At 36.6% G+C, this 27812-nt stretch overlaps 1 protein-coding gene and 1 long non-coding RNA gene across 5 annotated transcripts in view; one reads left to right on the top strand and one right to left on the bottom strand.

Moving 5' to 3' along the window:
• CACNA2D1 (calcium voltage-gated channel auxiliary subunit alpha2delta 1) overlaps nt 1–11477 on the bottom strand; it is a 471141-nt gene extending 459664 nt beyond the window's left edge. For all 4 annotated transcript variants that reach the window (XM_090287282.1, XM_090287283.1, XM_090287284.1 and 1 more), the window contains exon 1: nt 10985–11477. In XM_090287282.1, the coding sequence (XP_090143408.1) occupies nt 10985–11079 (95 nt within the window). In that variant the 5' untranslated portion in view covers nt 11080–11477. The remainder of the gene's footprint in view (nt 1–10984) is intronic.
• A 571-nt stretch (nt 11478–12048) lies between these two features.
• On the top strand, nt 12049–27426 carry LOC150001657 (uncharacterized). Its single transcript, XR_016512939.1, has 2 exons — nt 12049–12314; nt 26416–27426. It is a non-coding gene; the product is annotated as an uncharacterized LOC150001657 (long non-coding RNA).
• The last annotated feature ends 386 nt before the right edge of the window (nt 27427–27812 follow it).

The raw sequence follows: 27812 nt of genomic DNA, 5'->3' as shown, positions 1-27812 counted from the left end.
ATTGATATTTCTTTCTACCATAAGCACATAGACTTAGTAAATCTAACATTTTGCAAAACTACATGGACCTTCAAGATAATAATGTCTCCTAAAAAAAGAAGTGAAAGAAAAAAAGGACCAAATGTTGCTGTGTCTAAAGAGAATAGAGTTGTGAAGTGGAATATTATTACTACCAAGTAAAGAAAAACTCTAGTCTGTGCATCTCAAAACTTGAACATTACTTATGTGTATGTATTACATTTCTGAATCATGTCATTCCTTCTTGAGAATGGAATATGTAATTTAAAACATCCCTTCAAAAACATCTCCAGTAAATTAAAAGTGTATATAGTCTATATTCCAACCATCTGCTTTAATTCCCAAGACAGTTAAATCTTTCAAGTTACTTTGGAAGACAGAACATCCACCCATCAATCATGGTCTCTCATCTCTTCCACCTCTCTGCCATTTGGTCTTCTCCCTCTAATATCCTCAAATCTCCCCTCTGGTAACCATTTAGTTGTCTCTATACCTTCCCCAACTCCAGGAGCTATTTTCTAAGAATTGCCTCTTCCTCTATCCAAGCTAATATCAACTAGCCTGTTGCAACGTGATGACTGCTAATGAGATTGGACCAGGGTGTGGAGAAGTGACCCAAGCTCTGGCAACCAGAGTCCTTTTTCCAAATTCCATCTCATGATCACAAATAAATAGTCTGTAGCAGGCCATCTAGACCGTAGTGAGACTGTCAACATTTCTTTAGGAGACTGTGTTTTGGACTAGATTTCTAGTTTCAAACTAGTTCAAAGCTCTGATAGAGAGAACATAAACCCTTACAGCTATTTAATACCATCAGCATTGGAAAGCAGATAAAGCCAACTGGCAGGGAAGAGAGAATGAGGAGCCAAACAAACAAACAAACAAACAAAAAACTCCTGGCTGGAGCAAGAGATTATCCTGATGGCAGTCCCACCCCTTTCTGCAGTGGTTGGCACATCCCTGACCTCACAGTTGAGCATCCGGCTCCACTAAATTGAAAAGTATTTTCTTTTTTGGTTCAAGATACTCCTGTGTTTTTCTACTAATACTATTTGCAATCCCAAACAGCTTAAAGTAACTATTTTTAAACAAAGCAAAAGAGTGCCAAATATCTTAAACTGTCTTCCACTAAAGTTAGTATACATTTCTTTCCCTTTCCTCACATTGTTAAATTCCTTGAAGAACAATCTACACTTACTCTCCTCATTAGTCTCAGCTGCTACCAACTCCTAAGGCACTGAAATCCTTCGTCAGTCAGCAACACGCGAAAACTGCTCCCATATCCTCAATGGCCTGGTGACTTCCTTAAAGGGCTCATCTTTTCTGATCTCTCTGCAAAATGCAACTGTAGACCAAGGTTCGTCTTTGGAAACTCACAGTGTCTGTCATGACAGATACTAAATAAATATTTGCTAAGTAAATGAATGACCTCTTTTTTTGGCTTCCAAGAATACTCTCTGAATTTGTCTCCAACGCATCTTCAGATACATTTTCTAATGGCCCAATGTTGTCTACAGAAATGCTGCTAACTCAAAATGTTCAACAGTGAGCCTGTTATCTTCACTCCCACCACCAACTTGGTTTTTCTCCTGTGTCCTCTAGCCTACAAAGTTCAATGTAACATGATCTACCCATTAGAGAGCTTAGATTCTAACTCTCCTCTCTCCTGATTCCCCAAATCCCAGAACCCACGGGGCCTGACATGTTACTTCTACATTATGTTTCATACTTGCTCTCCCAACACCGATGTTCCTTCTGAGGCCTTGGCCATCTCTCACTCTGGGAACGCTGCAGTGGTCTACTAACTGCTCCTCTCACTGTCTCTGCCTCCAGTATTGGTCCTCTTTATCCGTTTTCTAAATACTATGACTCAAAGCCTATAATTCTTAATTTTAATTTAAAAATCTTAGGATAAAGGTCAAATTTAAGTATGCAGAGCTGGGCCACCACAATGTCCTGTGCTGTGAAAACTGTCTGTCTCCCATCCAGGTCATGTAGAAAGATGGCCCTGATGCAAACACTTTATAATTCAGACTCAAACCAATGATCCAGTCACACCAACATCTCTTTCCACCCAGGAGTTCTAGGCCTAAGATGGAACAGACCATGTTTCTTTAACACGCTATGTGCTTTTACTTGGTGATGTTTTGATGGTTACTGCTTCACAGTCAGCTTGGAATTGTGAATGTCTTTCTTTTGGACTCTCTTCCTCAGCTGGATTCTCAGAAGGTAGTTCAGTGCACTGTATAAGTTGTACTGAATAATAATAATTGCATTAATCATTGAATTGCATTTGATGTTAAAAATACATAAAGCAGGAAACATTAAAAGAGACACCAGGGACTTCCAGTCAAGATGGAGGCATAGGTTGACATGCTTTGCCTCCTTTCACAACCACAGAGATAACTACAACTATTTTTTAAAACAAATAAACTGTCAGAAATTTGAGCTATATGGAATTACGACAACCAAGGATTTAAGGAAGCCACGTTTACAGAGATGGGGAGGAGGGAAGGAGTCACAGAGACAGAAAGGTGCAGAGGCAGTAGCATGGAGAGGTAGTGGCTGGATGGTCCCACACTCAAATGTGGTGGTTAAAAATCTGAAGGTATATCTTGGGAGTGAGTGATCCCAGCCCCAGGCCAGACCGCATAGCCCAGGGTTCCAGCACTGGGAAGGTAAATGTCCATAACTTCTGGCTGTAAAAACCAGTGGCGGTTAGGGCAGCAGAAGAAACTGCTGGATTTTCAGGAGAGTCCATTTCAAGGGCCCACACAGACTTAGAATGTATGCAAAACCAACCCACTCTGGGATTCACCACCAGGCAACAGCTGGAAGGGCACCAGTCACATACAGGAAGGGGGTTAAGTGACTGGAAATGGGGAAAGCAGGAAGAAAAAAGATTAAAAAGAAGAAATGAGAATAGTCTTAGGAACCTCTGGGAAGCTTTAAATGTATCAACATCAGAATCATAGGGATGCCAGAAGAAGAGAACAAGAAATTGAAAATTTATTTGAAAAAGTAATGAAAGAAAACTTCCCTAATTTGGTGAAGGAAATAGGCATACTAGTCCAGGAAGCACAGAGAATCCCAAAGAAGTTGGACCCAAAGAGGAACACACCAATTTTTGGAATTAAAATGCCAAAGGTTAAAGATAAAGAGAGAATCTTAAAAGCAGCAAGAGAAACGAGAGTTACCTACAAAGGAGTTCCCATAAGATGGGCAGTTGATTTATCAAAAGAAGGGGCTGGGAAGGTGTATTCAAAGTAATGAAAAACAAGGACCTACAACAAAAATTACTCTATCCAGAGAAGCTATCATTTAGAATGGGAAGGCAGATAAAGTGCTTCCCAGACAAGGTAAAGCTAAAGGAATTCATCATCACCAAGCCATTATGATATGAAATGTTAAAGGGACTTATTTAAGAAAAAGAAGAAAATCAAAACTATGAACATTAAAACAGAAACATATTCACAACTATCAACAACTGAATCTAAAAGAAAACAAACCAAGCAAACAACTGGAACGAGAAAAGAATCATAGATACAGAGATCACTTAGAGGGTTATCAACTGGGAGGGGCAAGGAAGAAAAAGTGGAAAAAGGTGCAGGGATTAGAAAGCATAATTGGCACGTACAAAATAGACAGGGGGATGTCAAGAATTGTACAGGAAATGGAGAAGCCAAAGAACTTACATCACGACACATGGACATGAACTAAGGCGGTGGGGGAGGCGGGTTGCTGGAGGGAAGGAGAGTACTGGGCAGAAGGGAGCAAAGGGGGAAAAATTGGGAAATCTGTAAAAGCATAATCAATAAAATATATATTTTAAAGAGACAGCATAAATTAAAATTATTTTTAAATATGCTGTATTATGTACTTTGAGGTCTACATAATCTTCAGTATACTATATAGAAGCCTATCTACCTGCAAGTGATTTCTATTTCTTATAATTTAAAAATTTACTAACAGAATTTCTCTTTTGATTATTAGCACTTAAGCTTTTAAGAAAGTATTTTATGAACACTTCTTATCCAATAAACCATTTCCCTAGGTTTTATTAAAAATAAAATATTTAATTGCTTCTACTTTTTTTTCCCCTGAGATACAATTTTATTGTCTTTGGTTTCTCAGGTGAATTTCCATATATAAATATTTAAATATCTAAAAACAAATATTACTTCAGTAAACAGCATTTCCAGGATAACCAAGCTCACATAGGAAATGGGAAAAAATAAGAAAAAATTTTACATAACCAATTCCCACCTTTAGCATCTTTGATTTTGTAATCTGAGGGTTCCTTTGCCCCACTTACACATGCATCATTCCTCATAGCATTTCTACCACAATGCTTCTTGATCACTTTTTTAAAACAAGAGACCTTCCCAGTCTGCTTAACCCCATTTATTTTACTGACCTAGTCCTCCATTAATCCTCAAAATAAGAAACCATTAATGTCTAACCATTACTTTATATATTCTGACAGTAGGCACCTTACATGAAGAATGGTTTTATTAGTTCTTTCCTCTTTTTCTTAATTATCCCCACAGTATGTGAGCAAACATCAAGAGAAACAATTGCCTAGACTGGCAATTTTGGTGAAAGTTTTGATTATGTATTACAGACTTAACTGTGCACCAAAATACCGCAACAATTTCCCATAGAGAGAAATGTCCAGTGGTGAAAGGAAGTCCCCAAAACAGTGAGAGAACAATCAAGTGAGAAGGAGGACCCTGAATTGAGGTCTGGTCACAGGTTACATGGGAGAAAACAAACCAAAAATTCCCCATCTGACTTAATGTTATATGCTAATAATAGATTATACTTAATAGTAAATATGTGTGTATATGAAAGAGAGAACTAGCAATTAGTTATTTAAATAAAAGAATTCATAATTAGCCAGGAGACCATCACAATAAATTTTTAATTACTCAGAAAAAAGAACTTCAGGTTGACAATAAGATTATCCCTAAATCTGAAGCATTTAAAATGGGCAACAATATTATTTTCCATTGCTATCATTTCTAGCTTAAGTAGTTTCCTCTTAAATGATATAAAATTTAAAATATATCCTAATTTTTTATTCCAGCAGAAGCATATGGTTAAAAAAAAAATCAGTAGAAGCAAACGTTAAAACAACATTTAGCCAGAAATATCCCATTCATATTCAAATAGAACTTTAAGTATTGCTTTATATATAATAGTCTGATTTTGAATTATTGAAATTAACTATAAAACCACCAGTTTGTTGAGGCCACAATGTCAATCTTTTCCTTGTTTATAATCTTGTTAGGATCTGTATAAATGGCAAATTTTAAAGAAGCATTGATCATCTGAATCATTTTTTAAATTCCTAATAGTAGTTTATTCATGTGTATTGAAATACTATAAAATATGAACACCTACAAGGAAAAGAAACCTAGAAGTTTATATTTTACAATGTTAAAATATGGGTACGTTTATCCTTCATTCTAAAAATGTCACAATGCCAAATATGTTTAAGTCTTACAAATTTCAAAGTATCTCATATCTAAAAGACAGAAATAAAATTGCTTAGCATGCTACCTTTTAATAGGAACCCAATATTTCATGTGCAATATCTTTCTCATACTTATTTAAAAGATGGCAAAACTATCTTTAAAATCACACTTGTTTTGTTACTTATATGACCTGAGCATATTCAAGGTGTTTTTGTACACAATATTTCATTTGATTTTCTTTACAAGTTATTCTAAATGCTAGTGTTATAAAAATATTTTGAATGACGCTTAATTTCTAAAAGGTTGTGCATTGGCAGAGATCTTAAAGCATGCACATTTGTTAATAAACTTACCTTATTGAGGTTTTTTCCTATCTAACAAACCATCTGAAGCTTTTAAAAACACATGTGTGCACACACATGCATATGTAAATGCATGGTGGGGCAAAAGTAGGTTTACAGTTTTGAGTATGCAAAACAGTTTATTCTTGTATTATTATTTATTAATTATTGTATTATTCTCCATACAAACAACCGTAAACCTATTTTTGCCCCACCCCATATATATATATTTGCACACACATAAATTATTCTTAAGTAGAATACTATAAGTAATATAAACTAGACAATTTATCTAATTATGCAATATTAATGCTTTGGACCCTCAAGGAAAAGATTTTAAATACAGTACTTTTCACAAAGTGCTACTGTTTTTACCTAGAATGACACTGAAGTCAATACCCCCTTTCTTTCAACTCTGCAAACAATATGACACAACCATTTTCCTCTTCTTGTGCACATGAGAAAAAATGAATTATGTGTTAGCTGCACATTTGTCTATCTCAGTGTAGTTCCAAGTTTACTGGAAAGCAACCATATGAAAGGCTTAGGAACAGTTGTACTACGCAGACAGTCAGGAAAAGGACTGGCTGACACTGTGATGTACCTGCTGCACACTAACTGCCTTAAGTGAGTGTGGCATGGATGAAACAGAGCAGAGTTCTTGCCCCACAGTAAGCAGATTACATGCTTTTCAAAATACTACAACAGACAGCTCTTTTACCACAAATAATGAAAGCTTGTCACTTTAATAGCAATAGAATGTTATTTCTTAAAAATACTGAAACAAACTCTGGATTTTTTTCAAACCTATATAAGCAAGTTTATGTTAGAGCTGATTATCCCCATATATGTAAGACCCTGAAGGAAATCAACAAATTGGCAATTTGCCTAAGATATGTTTTACCATTTAAACCTCCAGTTTAAATTTATAAACAACTTTAAGACACATGTAAGAAAATAAGAAGTGAATTGAGAAGAAAAGACTACCTGGAAATTTACATGTATATTGAAATTCAGGGAAAAGAAAAGAAACTTCTGTATATGTGCTTTGTATAATGATACTCTAAAGAACACATCAGATAATATAGTTTGTTATGCGTACAATTTTTAAAATATTTTTACATTCCTAAAGGCAGTTATTTTTTATGAATACATACTTCTAAATATAAACACTAAATTTGAATACATAATTTGCATGTGTTATTTATGTTTTTTGCAAAATCTTACCATGTGTAAACACTATACTGGAGAGTATTTTATTGTTATTTTTATCAATACTAGAGAAATAACAGAAAGGTGTCTATACAGCAATGTTTCTTTGAAGAAAGAGTGACAAATGTTTTAATTTTCCCAAAGTGAACAACTTGCTTTAGATTTTGGTTTTATATGTGTTTATTAAATTAAAATTTAATTAGCAAAAGCCATAAAAATAATAAAGGCATATTTTATCCCCTTGTTATAAACCATAATAAGCTTAGAATTTTGTATATTTCTAAAATTTTTTTTATTTATATCCATTTCCATTGGCCTAACGCTCATTCAAACGTCAAGTCACACAGCTGCACGTATACTGATGTATAAACATTAATAAATTTAATATCACATTACTACTTACATGGAAAAATATATCTACTGTTGCATAGTTTAAACATACACCTGTGGAATAATAAATGTCATGTGCTTAAGCTGTAATGTATTAATGTTCATAATTTTGAGGTTTTACTTTATATTTAATAGTTTATTCTATGTTTTATAAGATATATATGTCTTTGTATGCATAGAATGTGAATAGAAATTGCTAAGCTCAAATGAGAATGATTATACCAATTTTCATACATAAAAAAGAAAACCAAGCCAATGGCATATCCATTCCGATGATATAAAAAAAATCTCTTCTCTGCAGCCTTTAAATTAAAACTTGATAATATAAAAATATATGTTTTTAAATATTTAAAACCCCAAGTACTATTCTTTTACAAGATGTTATGTTTATTTCATGTATATTCTTACTAATATATTTATCCCACTATATCAATGTTCTCCATATACCAATGTTCTCTCAGCCAATTGGCATTTTGGTAAGACTGAGATAAAAGTTTAACATGAAGAGTAGTTATAACTACAATGTTTAAAAAAACTGGATCTGTAAATAGAATCTAAAATTAAGAGAGACAGGTTTAAATTAACATTACAATACTGGCTACCATACATATTACACCAAGTTTTAAAATAGAAGTGTTTTCACATATGAGTCAAGAAATTATTTCTAGAACAAGTGAGAGCTCACTTTTTGAAAATATATTTTAAACTACCAATATAACGTGTGTATACTATAACATGAAAATTATATACTTTTCATTTTTATATTAACAAATATGCACTAGGTGGTTGCTACCATATGGCATATTTATGCTTCACACTCTATTGAGACACTCACTTCCACAAGAAAAACCTAACCTAGCAAAGAACTGTACCAATTCCTTTGTCTGAAAGCACTCATTATTTTAGTATTATCACTTGGCACAGTTTACTACTTTAATCCAGAAGAATATGCTATGAGAATCTATGAGAAAGGAGAGAGCAGAAAATTAAAGATATTAATGATATCTTTTGTTTTATTATAAGAAAACTTAAGCCCTTAATATTATCAACATTCTAAAAAAACTGAATTATTAATTCTAATTCAGGTCCCACTTTAGTAAGTACTTAATTTTGTAGTGTGTTGATAGCATCCTCTTCTGTTAATCAAAACTTCTTATATTACCTTTTCACCGAGAAGTAAAATTGTCAAAAAGAGTAAGAATTTACTAATGATTTCCAGAGAAATGTATACATAGAAGCATGATAGTGCCTTTAGTGACTGTTACAATCTTTGTACAGTTTTTATAAATTTGATATTTTTCCCAAAGATTTGAGATTGATCCTGATTATCTCAACACTCCATATGAATTATTTTCTTGCAAGAAAAGCAAATGGCATCACATCTTGATGAAAATAATGCTGTATTTTTAAAGATTTTATAAAATTTATTCAGAAATCTAACAAGTACAGGTGTAAACTATCATTTGTGTCCTCAGAAGATGGTATTACTAACTTTACAAATAAATAATTGAAGATGCAGAAGCCTTACAAAAATATTATTAATATTATCTATAGGAGGCTGACTTAGAGCTACAGAACATTTTTTAGTTTTATATAATTTGAAGACATATTAAATGTCCATTGTTAAAAATAAATTTCAACTCCTTTCAAAGAAAAGAAATTGTGGTTTCCTAACTCTTATTTTTGCCCACTATTTATTTCCTTTCTTGTCTCTAATAAATTTCTGACCATGAAAATTCAGTTATTTTAATTTTAGAAAATCATCATTGCAGCTGTCCTTAAAATAAGACTTTTACATTAATATTTTTACCATGGTGTGTTCAGGAATAAAAGGTGGCATTTTGTTGGAGTTTAAAGTCATAGTTTTCCCCAAAGGTGTGATGATGCATTCCCTCAAATGACAGACATATTGATAAATTGTCAGTTAAAAATGAGACTTGTGTAAACCAACACACGGACTCCTTTTTAAAGAGCCACTTCTTTATTTGACACAAAATGCAAGTGAGTCACTTGAGTTCTTGCTGTATAGGCCAGACTAGAAAGAGTAAAAATATAAACAAATAAAAGCATAATTTTGTAAATAAGAGTAAATAATTTTGAAGCATCTTTAGGGTAATTCATACTCTTCTTCTGTTTCAAAATATCCGCTTGGAACATGCTGCCAATTAAATGAAGATCTACAGATCGCATTTACCCGTTTGCTTCATTACAAAACAGGATCTGCTATCATTTTTATGGAAGATTATCTAAAAAGGAATATGACTGTAAATCAATGACAAAAATATACTCCCCTTTTCTGAGTTTGAATGTGCATCCGTCAGATGCTTGCACTGACACCTAATGTAAAAAACACTTTAAGCTGAATCTTAAATAATAGCTGCAGGGTTTCAAAGAATCACTGTCAGAATCCACTAAAAACTCCAGTATTCAGCACTCGGTCCACAAAAGGACAGCAAATAATTCCCAACATCCTAAATACCGGGAAGGCTACCTTGGGCTTTGTTTTTGTTATGTAAAATGCATTAAAGTGACTCATCCACTTAACAGTACCTACTCTCCGAAGCTTTAAAGTAGCTTCAAGAACTAAAATAAATGCTTTCCCAGAATGCCTTTTAGGCTATTCAGCGCACTTAAAAATATGTATGTATTTTTATGTGCCACTGGCTTTGATTCTTTTTTCCAGCCTAAGAGAAGAGAGAATTATTTTTCATTCCCTTCCTGACGTGTGACTACACGGCTACCTTTAAACACTCGATTTCCAGAATAGCAGCAAGGTTTTTCTTTTTTCTTTTTTAAAGTAATTTTAGAAATGTTAAAAATAAGAAAAATTGCAGGAGACTCTGGTAACGCTCCGTCCTTCCCTCAAAAAAACAGGTTCTATTCATTCTAAGAACAGGAACCAACCGTGTATCGTTCTGCACTTAGATGCTCCAAATAAAAGGTGAGGGAGGTTGGATAGCATGGTCCCAGTACGTGCGAGACCCCTGGGTGGACGGTACTCTGCCGCCGGGAGCGGGGACACTTCTTATCCGAAAGGCTATCAAGTGCGCCCAATAAATTAGGATTTCAACGAGTGTCGATACTATAGTAATTAGCACAGCAGAGGCCAAGTGCGGGAGAAGTCCAGGCTACCCTAACAAGCCTGAAATTACCTATTTTTACGAGACCAAACCAAAACACAACTTTTTATTAGACTGGGTCTGATGAGAGTGGCTAACTGGCGGGAAACTTTCTTTCTCCCAGTACCTATAAACTCTTTAAGTCCAGGACTCCTTTAAGAGATGGGTTGAGGTACCACAAGTCGTCGGCGAACGTTTCCAGGGACAGCGCGGCCAGGGCGTCCAGCCCCTCCGACACGCCGGTTTCCAGCAGATTCCGGCGGCGAGCCGCGCGCACCTCCTGCTCGGCCTCTCCGGATCCCAGCACAGCTCACTCCCCACCCCCACGGGCAGAAAGCCCTGCGATTCGGGAACGCACTCCCGAGCCCTGCTCCAGCGGTACCCTCGGCCGGCACTCCCAGCCCTGCCCTGCCCAGCGACTTACGTGATGGCCGAAGGGAACGGCTCCGCAGACGAGGGGCGGATCAGCAAAGATTGGAAAAGTGTCAGAGTCAAGGCCAGCAGGCAGCCAGCAGCCATCTTCGCGATCGAAGATCAATCCCGCCTCCCTCCCCAGCCGGGGTAAGGACGGTGCTGGAAGCTGCGGGAGGAGAAGGAGCACTCGCTGCCTGGACCGCAGACGTCTGGAGGGCTGGCGCGCCCGGGCCGGGGCGCAGACTAGCGCTCGGGCAGGGGTGAAGCGCGGCGCGGGGAAGGGGTGGCGGCTGGCGGACCCTCCAGCGCGTGTCGGCTGCTCAGCGCCGCGGCTGCCTCGCCTCCGCCGCCATCAAGGGCGACTTTGGAAACAGACCTGGGCGAGCTCTCCAGCGCCCGCGCACTCTCACTTATATCTCTCTTCCCCCCTCTCGATTTCTTCCCTGATTTATTCCCCTGATTGCCGAGAAGGAGGCGGAGGCGGGTGCGGAGGAGGGGTGGCGGCTCTTGGGAGGGGTGTGGGGGTGGATGCAGGAATGGGGGGGGGGGGCAGGCGGAGAGACTTGTGGCAGGGAGAGGCTCCGTCTGGCTTCTCCCGGCAAGTCAGAGGGAGGTGGCTGGGGGTGGGTGGCGGGAGGGCTGGGCGTCAGAGCAGTCGGGCGGAGACGGGCCGGGAGCAGCCCTCCTTACAAGGCAGAAAAGGAACTCTTAAAGTCGGCGCCCGCTTGCCCCCGCCGCCCGGCGAGCGGAGGAGGAGCGGACCCAGCCCCGCGGGCTCCCGGGGGACAGCCAGCCGCCCAGCGGGCATCAGTCTGCAGAGGTTCCAGCCCGGCACTTGGCTTGCGTCTTCGGGGGCTATTTTTGCACATGCAGGCAGCGTTCCCTGAGCCCTTTTCCCGGGCGCAGAATCCACTACCAGCCTGGGAATCGTGGATAAGTGATTTGACAACAAATGTAGGAGGGGTTTGTATTTACATTTTAAAGCACCGCTTTTGACTCTCAACCAGGTGGCACTATTTATTTGCCCACCAGTGCCAGAGGCTAGGGCCTCTGACGTGGCTGAATGCCAATTGCGCCAGCGGCCCCACACCAAATACGGTTCACCTGGCGATGACATAGCCTTGGGCCCGGGCAGAGGACGGTCAGAGAAGCACCTGATGCTGTAAAATCGTCCCAGTCCTGCCACTCAGTAGGACAGAGGGGTGGAGGGACGAATTCATCCCCGGAGGACAGTGCTGCGAAAAGGGTTTTTGTACCATCCTAGTGAGACTACTTCCAGAAGGTTCCAAATGCCCTGCTTTGGCCACTGGTCTGCCCTGCTTTGACAAGGTTGCTGCAGGGTGAGTTCACTTTGTCCATGTGAAGGCACGAAAAGGGTAGCAATTTGAGAAAAGCGCCTGAAATGTGGAGGAGAAATTAAGGGAAGGGTAGAGAGCTAAGGAGCAATGCCGAAACAGTTTCCACCTCCACCCCCAGGAGAAGCAGTGGTAGGGCATGCCCCGGACCTCTAGTGGAAAGAACAGAAGGGTCTTGGATTAGGCCTCTTCCAACCTCCCAACCGCACAGGCCTTCTTTAGGAGGGAGTTGGTTCGCCAGGAGTGGAAAGTTTTCCTTGAACGTGTTGTATTCTTAAGCTGCCTATAATAGTGTTTTAGAGCATTTCTGGCGTGAAGCTCAGAGAACATGATTCCTGATTGGGGGTTGGGGGTGACCATCCTGCATATGCATAAAAGCTGTAATTATGAGATGGCTGTAAAATTTTTCAAATAGCCCTTTAGTTTCAAGGGGAGCTTATGAAAGGAGAAAGGCCCTTGTATATGCAGAATTGATGTTTCAACGCTCTGGAAGTCAACATTCCAAAACAGAGAGGACAGAACACTACCTACTAGCAAAATTTAAAAAGTGTATGATTTTAAGATTCTTGACCCAGTGATGTTTTCTTCCCCCTTACCTCTCCTTTCTGATGCCTTATTTGTTTTTACGTGCTCTACATCTTATTGCTCTTTGTTTCTTTCTTCCTACTCTGAGAGGCCTCACAAAAGGCACCCCACCGGGACTTAACTTTGTTTTATGCTAAGCATAGAGAGCGTAGCAGCAGGAGCTAGCAAACAGAGATGAAGTGGGATGTAATGCGATTGAGAAACAGAGCTCAGGAAGGATATTTTATATAACTGAAGATAGCTTTCCACTCCAAAATTAGATAACCAAATTGTCAAATCCATCTCTTTTTTTCCAGTTTTTAATGCTGCAAAAGCAGATTTTCTTCCCCAGCATGGGGATTACAGATAGCAGAATTAGATGCCCATTACTGCCTACGTGATATGTTGGTGTCATAATAGCCTCACTGCATAGAAGTATTTTTATAATGTATTCTGTCAATTATTTCCATAATGACCTCAGACTTCCTACTAAGGTATATCATTTCCAACTTTATATCTTTAAGAGAAAGAGCTTAAAGAATAAAAAAAAATGTAATAAACTTCTAGAGAAGGTAAGTCAGCCTTCATTATTAACGTTGTTGGCCTTTGAGCCATATCTCAATTTCTTTGGATCGCTCTGATGAAGCACTCTGTTTTCTAATATCCGAAGCTGTGGAAGAAAGATATTGCTTCTACAATTCTTTCTGTAAGGATTGGTTATCAACTGTAAGCCTAAATCACTGCTCAGTGCTCTGTTGAAAGGTTTACTATTTATTGCCTTTTATCAACCTAAACTTTTTTAATGAGGATATTCATAATATGGCTTTTATATCTTATGTGTGATAGTGAAAACATGACCATTTCCACAACATAACATAATACACCTATTGGATTAACCATAGCCATCTACAATTCACTGTTTTCTCTTAGTTCTGTTATTTAAAAAAAAAAAATCACAATATAAGATCTCATCCCATTAATTTTAATAAAATTCTGCACAACTATCAAAATTTTCCAGTCAAGATAAACACTTTATAAACCATAAAGACTGATAATAAAACTGTGTTACAGACTATAAGTGAGCAAAAATGTCAGAAATCAATACCTACCATTCACTTAAGAGGAAATTTTCTAATAAGAAAATAAAGACTAGTGAAGAGTTGCCAATGTTTGCATTCAATCAGTTCTAGAAGAAAGTTAAAGAAGATTTAGCTCATGCAAAGGAGTGACTTTTTTCCCTTTTTATTTAATTTATTGAGATGACACTGGTAAACAAAATCCTACAGGTTTCAGGTGCACAACTCCACAACACATCATCTGTACACTGTATTGTGTGTTCACAACCCCCAGTCAAGTCTTTGTAAGCAGTGACTTTTAAGACAAATATATGGTTTGTAACTTTTGGCTCTCAATTATTATATGTAAATATTTAATTTGTTCATATATATTTCATTTTTATTAAAAATGAACAAAGAACAATATTCACTTAGTAACCATGAAACATGCACCTTTATTCCCTCTTTGTTTTAGGTTATAGTATGCATAGTGTTAGCATAAAAATCTTTTGTTGTATATTTGTGTTATGTATGAGCATGTTTTTCTGAATATTTTTTCAGTAAGCCAAATATAATTCCTTCAACATTTTGGCTTAAAGAATAGGACAAAGTAACCTAATTGAAATGTTTCTCTTCTCTCTCTCTCTCTCTCTCTCTCTCTCTCTCTCTCTCTCTCTCTCTGTCTCTCTCTCTCTCCCTCTCTCCCCCCCCTCCACAAGCGCACACATACAAATACTAGAAAAAAAAATTCCTCTTAGCCAAAATAACTTAAAAGGCAATAATTAATTTTCTATGTTTTTTTGCATATCTTAAGAAATGTAAGGAGACTAATACCATGACAACAGGCCTTATTTGTTTATATGCAGATAGTGGTATATGACCTGTCTCTGAGATAAAGATATACTGTAAGAGCCATAATCGAAAATGCTTGTCATTTGAGTGTGTACTGTGCTTCTATGCAAACGCAGATATGTGCCAGAGAAAGCCAAAGTTAAACAAAAATGGGCAGAAAGCTCTGACTACCTATGTCCTTGGGAAATCTTTTCAGAAGATGGGAATAAGAAAGACAGCGATTCAGAATTATCAACTCCCAGGAGAATGAATGGTTAAAGGAGTCTGTAATGCTTTTTAAGGCAGCATTAGCATTAGTATTAGTAAACTAAAACAGCACACAGAGGCCATCATAGAAAGCAGCAAGGAAAAGACACTGCCATAGATAAAGAGATGTGGTCAGATATTTCTTACAAACAGGTATTTTGAAGAAATTTTTTTCTGACCCAAGTAATACAGCTATTGATAGATACTGTATTAAACTTTTGAGGAAAAAATATATATTTTTTCTAAATGGACCTAAAGAAACATAAAACAAATACTTAATGGAGGTCTATTATTTACCCATCAGAATTATATATTGGCAAACTTCTGCTAACTTAAGTATTTAGAAATATGAGCTGTTATATTAAATACCATCATATCTTCAACCAAGCTTTTATGCTGTTCTATTTTTGAATCTCTACTAATCATAACATTTTTTATTTATCCCTTTCTCTTGTTTTATTTTTGCTCTTTCTACCTCCCTCCCCCATTCAACACAAGCACATCTCAGGGAAAAAAAATTAGTACCTACAGCATAACTTCCCATTAAAAAAATACTATTAGACTCTAAAATCTAAATTTCATAGTGAGATCATTCACTCCAAAAATAAGGCTGCAGTGTTGTTTGAACTGTAAGTTTTAGCATAAACTATATGGAATCCATTTATTTAGACCCACACAGACAAAGGGAAATAGAGAATCCAGCTACTCACCCAGGTCTTCACTAGCAGTAAAATGCAATGGGATATAGTTAATAATAGGTAGATAGTAACATTTGAAAAATAAAAATTAATATCTATTGGCACTCTTTCCAGTTCTTTTAATTGTATGAACATAACTTTCCATGAGAGAAAAATCATTTGTTGATACTCTTCTTCTCATACTAGGTGTTTTAATATACTTTAAACACAATAAAACACCATTATAACCAAGTATATTTCTGTAAGAATTTGGATATGTTATGGATCAAATACACCTCCTGTATAGATATAATATACAATTAACCTATTAGATGCATCTTCACAGAAGTGCCACAAAAGGGTGTTGTGAGGAGTTTCCCCCTCTGTAGTAATGAGGTTGGTGGGGGCGAGGGGGATAGGAGAACAATAATTTTGTTTTTGTAGCCACATATATTTATATGATTCAAATGCCTACTATTATTAAAAAGGAGACCTGACTATCTGAATACATCAGTAAACTTAGAGTTAAAATGCTCCAATCCATTGACAGATAGCAATAATAACTATTTTATTCACCTATCTTATGGAAGATATAAACTTATATGTTTGATATTTGGAAACAATAATCAATATCGTCGTCGGCAGCCGTCCGTCTCGAGAGACGATGGTGTAGCTTCTTCAGAGTCTATCTGCACCGCCAAGAATGGCTGTGCAGTCCGACTCGGGAGTGACATGGTATCTGTCTCCTCCCGTGTTGAATCGACATCTTGCGATGACGCTGAAGCTACAGAGCCTGGGCAGGGTAATATGGAGGGTCTGCTGTTGCCCATGCAGCAGACCCCCCCTCTCTTCGCAGCTGAAGGATCCAAGGGAAAGACGGAGTCGATACAGCTTGGGTTCAGGTGCGCCGCAGGAGTTGCCGGTGTTGACTACAACGTCAAACCGCCTTAGGGACTCCGGCTCCGGATTTTCTGTCGGGGTTTACTCCCTTAGCCTTTCCCCTGAAGAGGTATGCCGCAAGGCAGCGGAGGTTTTTTGGAGTCAGAGTTTTCCTTCTCTGATGTACCCTGACTGGAAGATCGAACCAGCGACACTTAGCTCGCAGGCCGACGCTCAATCCACTGAGCTAAACCAGCCAGGGCAATAATCAATATACATTGACTTTTATATAGTAATAGTACTTTATTCAAACTATAAAGGATGTGGGGTATAATTTCTAAGGGTTCCTGGTAACTTGGGGGGAAAAATACTGTGATGCCTAATGGCCTGAAGGATATTGTGGTATGTTATCTAATGTTCTAGTTTTCATAATTGAGACAATATTTCAACATTTTAGACCTTTAAAATTAAGAAAGGAGATTTAAACAATCCTATTCTAAAGATAACTTGCATTGTCAACAGTTGGAATTAAAAACATTGATTTTTGTTTTCGTTATTCACAATTCCTTTAATTTTTACTCTAAGGTGACCCTTTCTTTAAGAACATGACTCTCTCAGAATATCCATAGCTAGGTAGAAGAGTTGATTTCATAAATTTGCCTAACTGAGTGAAGCTAGTCCAATGTAAAACTATAATAAACTGAGAATTGAGTTTCAAACTGGGTATACAGCAGGCCATCTTTATTTGGGGGTTCCCAATCTGTGGATTCAACTAACAGAGGAAGAAAAGTACTTGAAAAAAAAGCTATTTTGTTGCTGACATGTATGTGCTGCTATGTATGAGGCCTATGATGGTTGTGTTTGTAATAAACATACACAGACTTCTTTCTATTTATTACTCCTTAAACAATATAGTGCATCAACTATTTACATAGCATTTACTTTGTATTAGGTATTATAAGTAACTTAGAGATGATTTAAAGTACACCAGAGGAAGTGCACAGACTATATGCAAATATTACACCATTCTATGTAAGGGATTTGAGCATCCTCGGGTTTTGGTATCCCCCATGAACAACTGTATGTATTAGATGTTACTGCAAGTCTTTCTGTTACACAGAGATCAATCTTATTTTTTGTCAGATGCCATTCACTTTTTTGGATATAATTTATACTGTCAAGATACATGCAGATCAATTTTTAGTAAGAATAAACCAAATGAATGACTTACAAATGAATATTTTGTTTTTATAATATTCTAATAACATTTCATAATCTAGCTGCCATTGTGAATGATCTTAATTTTATTTAATTATGTCATTCACATGGTTAGTAGTCATTATTTATGATAAGAACCCACATGTCTCCTTTCCTGTTAGTACTTAAAAATTTCTTGTATTCAAGACTTGATGTTTATCAAAAGATTATTAGAATGATTTTGCACTTCCTATATATTGGGTTGATTATACATTTTCTTTAAATTTTAATTTTATTTCTCAAAATGCACGAAGCTTTTTCCTTTGGACAACCACCAAATACTTATCAAAGATTAACTGTCATCATAAACATACTTACAACATGGTGATGATGCTGGACACTGAAGCCTTAACAAATGTCCATAACTCATCAGAGTGAGGGAATAGAACCCAGTTCTGATGTTCCCCAGCCCCCCCATTCTCCCCCAAGTTAATGAACCAGCTCCATTTTGCCCCTGTTCCACCCTTTCTTTTGATCTTCTTTTCCCTGACAGACAATAGTTGAGTGTCTTTAACACATTAACAAAAGAGGGACCTTTTTTAAGTAGTAAGGAGAAAAAGAAATGGAAATATTAGTGAATACAAAAAGTAATTGCACAGAGAAGAGGAGAATGGAAACATAAAGGAAGAACACAATGAAGGAAATGATGAATTTGCTCCAATAACACAGAAAAATGCAGGGCAAAGAAGAGGTAAAACAGAGTCACATGAAATGTGAAGGCCAAAATGTCAGGAAAGAAATACAGCATTAATGAGGCAAAAGATTAAGGCAACTAAATTTACTTCAATACTCAATCAGCTAAATTTTTTATTGCCAAACAAATGTAGTAATTCAGTGTCTCCCTATATGTAGAAAATATGAATTATCTTTCAAGATTTTTCTCTATGATATCAATACTTAACAATTTTTTAAAATCAAAAAGTAAATGTTAAAGCATTATATAAGGTACAACTACCCTACCATAACATGTTTGCAAATTCCCTATGCATAAGCAGCAACGTGATCACTTGACATGCAGAATTTTTATATGATCTATACTGAAAAATGGCATAATCCATTTTGAAAAAATATTGATTCTGTGTACAAATATTTTTATCAGAAATCACTCATGGACTTTAATGAATGAACCTTCTTTCCACTTTCAATCTTTAGAACCACTTCTTTCTCTCGATTTTAATTGTTTCAGAAAATCAGGAACAATAAGAAGGTGTAAATGGGATTCAAAGGAAAAGTCAACAATGACTTAGCTGCTTCAATGATTTTGTTCTAACCTGAAAAACTGTTCACAGTTTTAAAATGTTCAACAGCCCTGAACTCAATGTCACATGTTCCAGTCTCTTTTCCATGCTTTACATTAATTTTACATAAATTTCTTTCTTAATTCATGAGAAAACTTGAGCCCATTAATCTCTAAGGCCTCCATCAAATACACAAATTCCTGACCCCAGATTTCTGTTGACTCTTGAAATCATTAGAAACACACGCAGTGGTGTGCTCGAAATGGCACAGCCATATCTAACCAAAAAACTTATCTCTGTCGTTTAGTACTTCAGATGTAGGCTAAGTTACGTCACTTCCTTGAGCTTCAGCTTTCAATTTTTTAAAAATGGGGAAAATCCTGTGAGAATTTAAAAAATACAGCATAGTTCCTTCACTCACCCATAGCCATGGGGTGATGTTGTGGGACAACAGATAAAACATTGAGCCATACAAGATGAAATTTTTTCAATCTTTATGGACTTAAGAATTGAGAAGAAATCTATTTAATACAAGTCACTTTAAAGAAGGCTAAACAGTTATCTGTAAGAACAATTAACTAGCATGTAATATACGTTTAGTGTGAATTTTATGGTGCACATATGCTCTAAAGAAGCACTGTCATTTTTCTCATTCTTCTGTAATTAGTGCATGCTTTAAAAGGCACATAATATATTAATAAACTAATGATCAATAAAGGTGGACATTCATTTGGAAAAATGCTTATAATAAAATCTTGTCTGAAAATAAACCATTTTCAAGGCTCAATTTACATAGGCAAATTTAAAAAATCAGAAATATATGAGCTTTTGTTTACAATTTATTTTTTTACAGCTTTATATATATTTACATACCATATAATTCAACCATTTAAAGAGTATGTTCCAATGGCTTTTAGCATTATAGAAAGATTTTCACTGTCATTTTTATTTTAAAAGATCAGTCATTACATATTTAAACTGGCATAGTATTTGATGAGGCCTGCAAGTGTTAACTACATAGATATACAACAAATATTAATTCAACTAAATATAACTGTTAGACAAATTTTAATGTCTTTGGTAATTAAATTGTATATATTTTTGATGACAGGTTTTTTCAAATATAAAACTTAGCTTCTCTATCCTTTGCATAGTCCATCTCAAAGAATTAATCATTATAAAAAGTTTATATTTAAGCTTATATAGAAACATTTAGGCCTACTGTTATAGATTCATATAAAAACAAAATTATAATTTCGATTATATGGCATATGGGATCTATTTTGTGTTGTCATTTTTGTACTTGTACAATGGGAATAGTGTTTATGACATTGAAGTATGTGAGGCTGTAAATGACATTTGCATTCATCAGATACATCAACTCTGCTTCTACATTTAATCACTAGAGCTATTTATAGCTTCATGTTCTCTTCTTCCATAAAAAGCAATACCTCAGTAAAGTACCTTCATAGTACTGATTTATTTTCCCTTTCAGTGGAGATGAGAAAGACAAAACTATATATTTTTAAACTGATTTAAAGAGAGGGTGGAAGAGAGAGAAACATCAATTAATTGTTCCACTTATTTATGCATTTATTGGTTGATTCTTGTATGTGCCCTGACTGGGGACTGAACCCCCAACCTTTGTATAATGAGACAATGTTCTAATCAACTGAGCTACCCAGCCAGAGCCAAAAATATTTTATAGAATTAAAACACTATCACCTTGATCAAGCAAATAAGAAGCTTTAAAGGCTGAATATAAAAATAAGAGAAAAATAAAATCTGTGACTAAATGTACTTAATTATGAAAAATTTTATTAGATCTTCAAATGTATATTATGGATAGGATTTGTCATTTTACTTCTCAATGAAATATTAAGACAACTGAATTTAGTACTTTATTTTTTTTAATTTAAGTAAAAATATTTTTAAACACTATAACAGTAATAGTATTCTAAAAATACAGGCCATCCCCAGCTTATAAACATGTGTTTCGAACAGTTATTTTTATATGTTTATTTTGAAACACAAGTTGCATTTTCTCAGAGAACGAACATGTGGGTTTTAGATAGCAACCTGAACATGAATTCAAAAATCTACTTATCTTCAGTTGCTGGATCTAGAATCACCATTTCTAGTTATAAAACCTTACAAAGTTCAAATAACATTTAAATTAATAACCTTGGAAATGTCAATTGATGAATGTTGGTTGGTGCCATCACTCAATCTAATCAATAGCATTAAGAATAATTTATTAGGGCCCTAGCTATATAACTCAGTTAGAGCATTGTCCCAATATGCCAAGATTGAGGGTTTAATCCCCTGTCAGGGCACATATAAGAATCAACCAATGAATGTGCAAATAAGTGAAACAGTAAAAACCATGTTTTTCTTTCTCTCTCTCTCTATCCCCTTGGTTCCTTCCTCTCTGTCTAAAATCAACAAACAAAAATTTTAAATAAATAAAAGAATAATATACTTCATTTTTAAAAAGCTAAAATTTCCCTTTCATTCACATAGCATAGCATATATATGTGAGTGCATGAGAGCAACCTGAAGAACTTACTTTGGCACTTGTTTGATATCAAATAAAAAATTTAGATGTGGCTTTATTCATTTGTTCATATATTTATTCTTGCAGTTGGTCATCTATTTATTTGTTATTAAGGACTTGCTAAGAACTAAACGTTCTGACAGATAAGTCATGTGCTTCATAAATTTAAATATGTTTCTACTCATGACCCAGAAATTGGGTGAAATGCATGTGGTTGTTACATATAAATATTTTTATGAACTATTCACTTATTTTCTAGTCTTAGGGTGCATGATGTTTTTTGGTATTAAAAATAAAAGTTTTAAAACTTAAAACTTGTATTCAGAATGCCAGGTCAAGAACCCTTGTAAATTACATGCCAGGTGGGCACGTAAAATGAGACAGCTGCTTTGGAAAAGCTTAAACATAGATTTACCATATGATCCAGCATTTCTGCCCCTAGCTATTTATACAAGAAAGATGAAAACATTTATGCACACAAAAAGACGGACATGAAATTTCCATGGCCAAAAAGTACAAGCAAGCCATATTCCCATCAACTAATAAATAAATTAAATGTGGTATATCTATTTATTAAATGAAATATTATTTGGCAATAAAATTTAGTAAACTAGTGATATATGCTACAACATAGAATAACCTTGAAAACATGCTGAAAGAATCCAGTCACAAAACATTATGTATTTTATAATTCAATTTATATTAAATATCCAGAATAGGCAAATCCATAGAGACAGAAAGTATATTAGTGTTTGCCTAAAGACTAGGAGGTAAATGGTGATTGACTGCTAATGGATATGGGGAGATGTAATGTTCTAAGATTGATTGTAGTAGTGATTGCACAACTTTGTAAATATACTAAAAACCATTGATTTGTACTATTCATGGATGAGTGGCATATTAACTATATCTTAATTATATCATATATATATCAACACGGGAGGAGACAGATACCGTGTCACTCCCGAGTCGGACTGCACAGCCATTCTCGGCGGTGCAGATAGACTCTTAAGAAGCTACACCATCGTCTCTCGAGACGGACGGCTGCCGACGAACGATATTATATATATAGCAATGCCTGGTACAATTTACTAAACTGCATATTTTATAGACAATACTGCCTTTAGTCAAGTGCCTGGGCCATAGTAGGCACCCTACAAGTATATTATTAAAGAAACAAGACAGGTAGGTAAACAAATCAAAAGCACTACATGCAAGAAAAATTAATCACAATTTGGTACTGTGTCTGTTTAAAGTAAACCCCAATTGAAATCTGTTCTAATAATCCTCCTAAGAGCCAAGATCAATTCCTGGGAGAGGTGAATTTATAGAGATGGTTTGTCCTTCCCTATGCAGTTTCAAAGCGTCTATTTAGCCCCACAAAATTGAAACAGAGCCTGGACTGAGGTGCTGCTGGTAGAAAATCCTGATAGGAGAAGGCTATGGCTGTAACTTTGAAGCGACAGTACCATTCATACACATCATTGGCTCTCAAATTTGAGTATACATCATAAACACCTGGAATATCAGATCACTGGTCCCAAGCCATGAATTTCTGATTCAGTAGGTTTGGGTTGGGCCCAAGAACTTGTATGTCCAGGAAATTCAAAAGTAATACTGATTCTTCTTGTCACAGGGGAACTCTGCTGGTTATTCAAAAAGTGGATGTTTATAAGTAGGAGATGACTGAGGTGGGCTGAGGAAAATAGAGAAAGACATAAAAGGAAATGACACATCGAAGACAAATTTTTAAGTCAATAAACTAACTTCCAAGGAAAGCTTTTAACACTGGTGCATTATCTTGGTACATGGTGAGAATCGTTATTCAGTGAGGTGAGCTTTATTATCTGAGTTAAATTGCTTGTCAGATCTCCCGCTGCCTTTCACATATCAAAGTTACCGGTAGTAGCCTGCACCGGAAACAGCTCCAGCAACATGGGGGTGGGGGGACACATTGGAAGTCTGCTCTTCAGCATGAGAATTGGGATGTGTCAAAAACCACAGACTCCATTCTTCCCAAAGTGTGTATCCTTCAAAGCCACCTGCCTCCACAACTTGGCTGAGAACTCCACTATCAAAGTACTTAGTTTAGTTAAGAAGTGCATTCAAATGCACAAGGCATCAGAGAGCAGAAGCACCTCTCTCATTAACACAGAAATATCCATTTGTCATTATCAAAGATGTGTTTATCAGATTACCTGTCACCTGGAAAAGAGATTCCCAGGCTCTAGGAAAAGTTTTTTTTTTTTTTTTTTTCTTTTTTTTCTTTTTCACTGTGTGGTTGCCTCTCACTCATGCCCCTAACTGGGAACCTGACGTGCAACCTAGTAATGTGCCCTGACTGGGAATCGAACCAGCGACACTTGGCTCGCAGGCCAACGCTCAATCCATCGAGCCACAGCAGCCAGGGTTTGGAAAAGATATTTTGATTTTGGTAAGAAAAGTCAGTATGGATTTGATTCACTGCAACTATTTCACTCCAAAGTCAAATGATTAGAATTTGTTTTAAAATTTCTCCTGAAAATGAATTACAAGAACAATAATAATAAAGCATTATTAACAAAGAGTACTTGAAACATAGTCTTAGATGTTTCTCAAATTTACTTTATAGGATATTAAAGGGCAATTACATTCATTTTTCACTACTTTTATTAAGACATGGCCTCATATAGGTCACAGAAACCTTTCAGAGAACAAAAGCAAAACAGAAACAAAGCTTTTTATTGGTTAAAACTTAAGAATTGATCTTAGCGCATAGGAGAGAAGAGCAATCTGGGTACTCCAAAAAAAAAATATGGTTATGGCAATAAAAATAATCCAGTAGAGAAAGTATAGATTTATAATTCAGCCTTCCTCTTCCTTCAATTCCCTGGGTCTTCCAAGGAAATCTTTGCCATCTGCAGAGAGAGGTTTGTGTTTTTATGTCTATTATGTCAATATGAATAATCAGATAGAAGTGCTAGTATAGAAATTGGCACTGGTAAACACATGGATTAACACTGCAAGAATTTTGTAAGCATAATGACATTTGAAAACAATTTACAAATCCAAAAATTGCATTGTTATTGCAATTTTGAAAATTTACTATTACATTCAGCATCAGATTTTGTGATTGAGCAAGCTAATTTTGGGGTTTACATTAAAACATGAGTAGTATTATTAAACTACATTGATACCATAAAATAAATCAAACCTCTGAAATGTGATGGCTACGTTAGCAATAATTTACAAAACTAACTAGGTTAATTCTCATCTTACCCTGGCTGGTTTGGCTCAGTGGATTGAGCGTCGGCCTGCGAGCTAAGTGTCGCTGGTTCGATCTTCCAGTCAGGGCACATCAGAGAAGGAAAACTCTGACTCCAAAAAACCTCCGCTGCCTTGCGGCATACCTCTTCAGGGGAAAGGCTAAGGGAGTAAACCCCGACAGAAAATCCGGAGCCGGAGTCCCTAAGGCGGTTTGACGTTGTAGTCAACACCGGCAACTCCTGCGGCGCACCTGAAGCCAAGCTGTATTGACTCCGTCTTTCCCTTGGACCCTTCAGCTGCTAAGAGAGGGGGGGTCTGCTGCATGGGCAACAGCAGACCCTCCATATCACCCTGCCCAGGCTCTGTAGCTTCAGCTTCACTGGAGAGGACACTCCAGCGTCATTGCAAGATGTCAATTCAACACGGGAGGAGACAGATACCGTGTCACTCCCGAGTCGGACTGCACAGCCATTCTCGGGGGTGCGGATAGACTCTTAAGAAGCTACACCATCGTCTCTCGAGACGGACGGCTGCCGGAACGGAACGGAATTCTCATCATAATGTGCTCAATATTTCCAAATGTTATCACTTATAATATTTGGTTCTATTTGTACCCCTTTATATATAAAACAATATACTCTTGTTAATAGTTATATTCTATATAAATAGATGACAGAGAATAGATATGGATGATAGATAAAGAGATAGATATTTCTCTTTAATACAAAACATGTTCCAAGCTTGGAGCTGAATAACAAGATTATTCTGACATATACCTTAATATAACCATGACCCTTAAAAATAAATATTAAGGATCACGCTAAATTATATCAATTATCTTCCTCTTACTTGTAAAGGAATATTTAACAGAATAGGCATTTTTCTGCCTAAATATTCACAGATATTTAGCACTGATTAAAATAGTGACAGAATTATTTATGCACTCATGCTGTGATATTTGTAAATTTTGGTATTTTTATATGGGAAAGGTGAACTCACTCTAAACTTGATTTTTTTGTTTTATATGATTAATTTTTCTTTCTGATTATATATGTAATTCTATATTAGTTTAACATTAATTTATGTGACAAGTAAAACCTTATATTTTAATGATGTAACATAGAAGAAATTTATTTTTTTGCTTCTTTAATAGTCCATTGCAAGCTTGCTTGTCAACAAGCAGTTTTCTCCTAGGGGTAAGTTAAGGAACCAGTCTCTCCTTGTGGTTCTTCCGTCACTTAGGGCCCTGAAGTCTTTTGCATCCAGACAAAAGGGGTAACTGGGCAAGGAATCTTCACTTCCTAAGAGCTTGAAGCATATCACTTCTACTCTCATTCCCTTGTGGTAAGCTAGTCAAAGGGTCCAACCTAGATACAAGTGGAGGTTAACTTAGCAGTTAATTTCTCATAAAAATTATGGAAGCTGGAGCACTAATTCTGGTGGCAAGTTAGGTATCTCTGCCACAGGCTGTCCTTTGACTACCAAATATCTATGCTTTCTTCTTTCCACTTGCAGGACCCTCTCCTCTATACTAAGTCCCCGTTCTATTCCTCCATCCAGCCCCACGTCAAGGAGCTCTACACAATGCACAGTTCTCTCTAACTCATCAAAATATGGATATCCACCATGCAGCAACCTCGGTTTCTGGCTCCTCCCCTAGCTCCACAGTTACAATGCAGAGGGTGGGCAGTGCGAAGATTACTGTAACAAAAATTCTGATTTGCCAAAGAATGGTATACACAAAAGTTACTGTTTCTTAGCAATGACCAAATCCTGCCGAGTGAAAAACACTCTTAAAGAAGTTTCACGATAAAGCTCTGATTTCTGTCTCCCGTAAGGACTGGTTCCAACCTGTGGGAGGCTTGTCCTTGACCATTGTTTTCATGACGGCTTCTGAAATGAACAATAGAGAGTACACCCACTGTGGCAGGCAGGCATCCTAATCCTCGGAACTTATGAATATGTTATATTACACGGCAAGGGAGAAGTAAGATTGCAGAGGGAATTAAGTTTGCTACTTAATCTCGAGATGGGGAAATTGCCCTGGATCATGTGGATGGACCCAATATGATCAGAAAGTTTCTTGTAAGTGAAGAGAGGCAGGAGAGGCAATATCAAAATACTACAGCTTGAGAAAGATTTGACCAGTGGTTGCTGGCTTTTCAGATGGAGAAACATGCGCTAAGGAATGCAATGGTCTCTACATACTGGAAAATAAAAAAGAAAATAAGAAAAGATTTTCTCCGAGAACGAAGAATGCAACCCTGCTGACCTTTGGATTTTAGCCCAGTGAGACCCATTTGGATTTCTGATTTACAGAACTGTAAGATATTTGTGGTAATTTATAGCAGCAGCAAGAGATTATAGATCATATTTCCTGTTATAAATTTGGAGGGACAGAGGCCTTTTTTAACAGTTGCAGGGTTTGTTGTTTTTTGTTTGTTTGTTTTTTGGCTTTTTTTTTTTTAAGGCCAGACTCGTGTTTTGTTTAGTTCTGTGCTTAACAATTATAATTCTCTAAAAATTTAGAGGCTTCTGCTGTAATTACTTCTATCAGTACCAAGGTACAATAACCACATTCAAAACGTATTTCCTAGACATAATAGAGTAACTCCCCCCTCCATCCATGGTTAGACTTTCCACAGTTTCAATTACCCCGGTTAACAGTGATCCAAAAATACTAAACAAAAATTCCAGAAGTAAATAATCTCTAGGTTTTAAATTGCACACATCTCATGTTGCCCTGCTACGTCCCACCTCTTCTTCCAGCATATCTGGTGTGCTATGTACACTTCCACCCACTAGTCCCTTATTAACTGTCTTGGTTGCAGCTCAACCGTCATGGTCTTCAGTGTTTGTGTTCAAGTACTATGTGCAAGGGCAATGATGCTGGCAATTCAGATACACCAAAG

This window comes from Furipterus horrens, unplaced genomic scaffold, assembly GCF_987537825.1.
Source record: "Furipterus horrens unplaced genomic scaffold, mFurHor1.1.pri manual_scaffold_9, whole genome shotgun sequence".
Classification (NCBI taxonomy): Eukaryota; Metazoa; Chordata; class Mammalia; order Chiroptera; family Furipteridae; genus Furipterus; species Furipterus horrens.
This window is presented reverse-complemented; position numbering and strand designations above follow the sequence as displayed.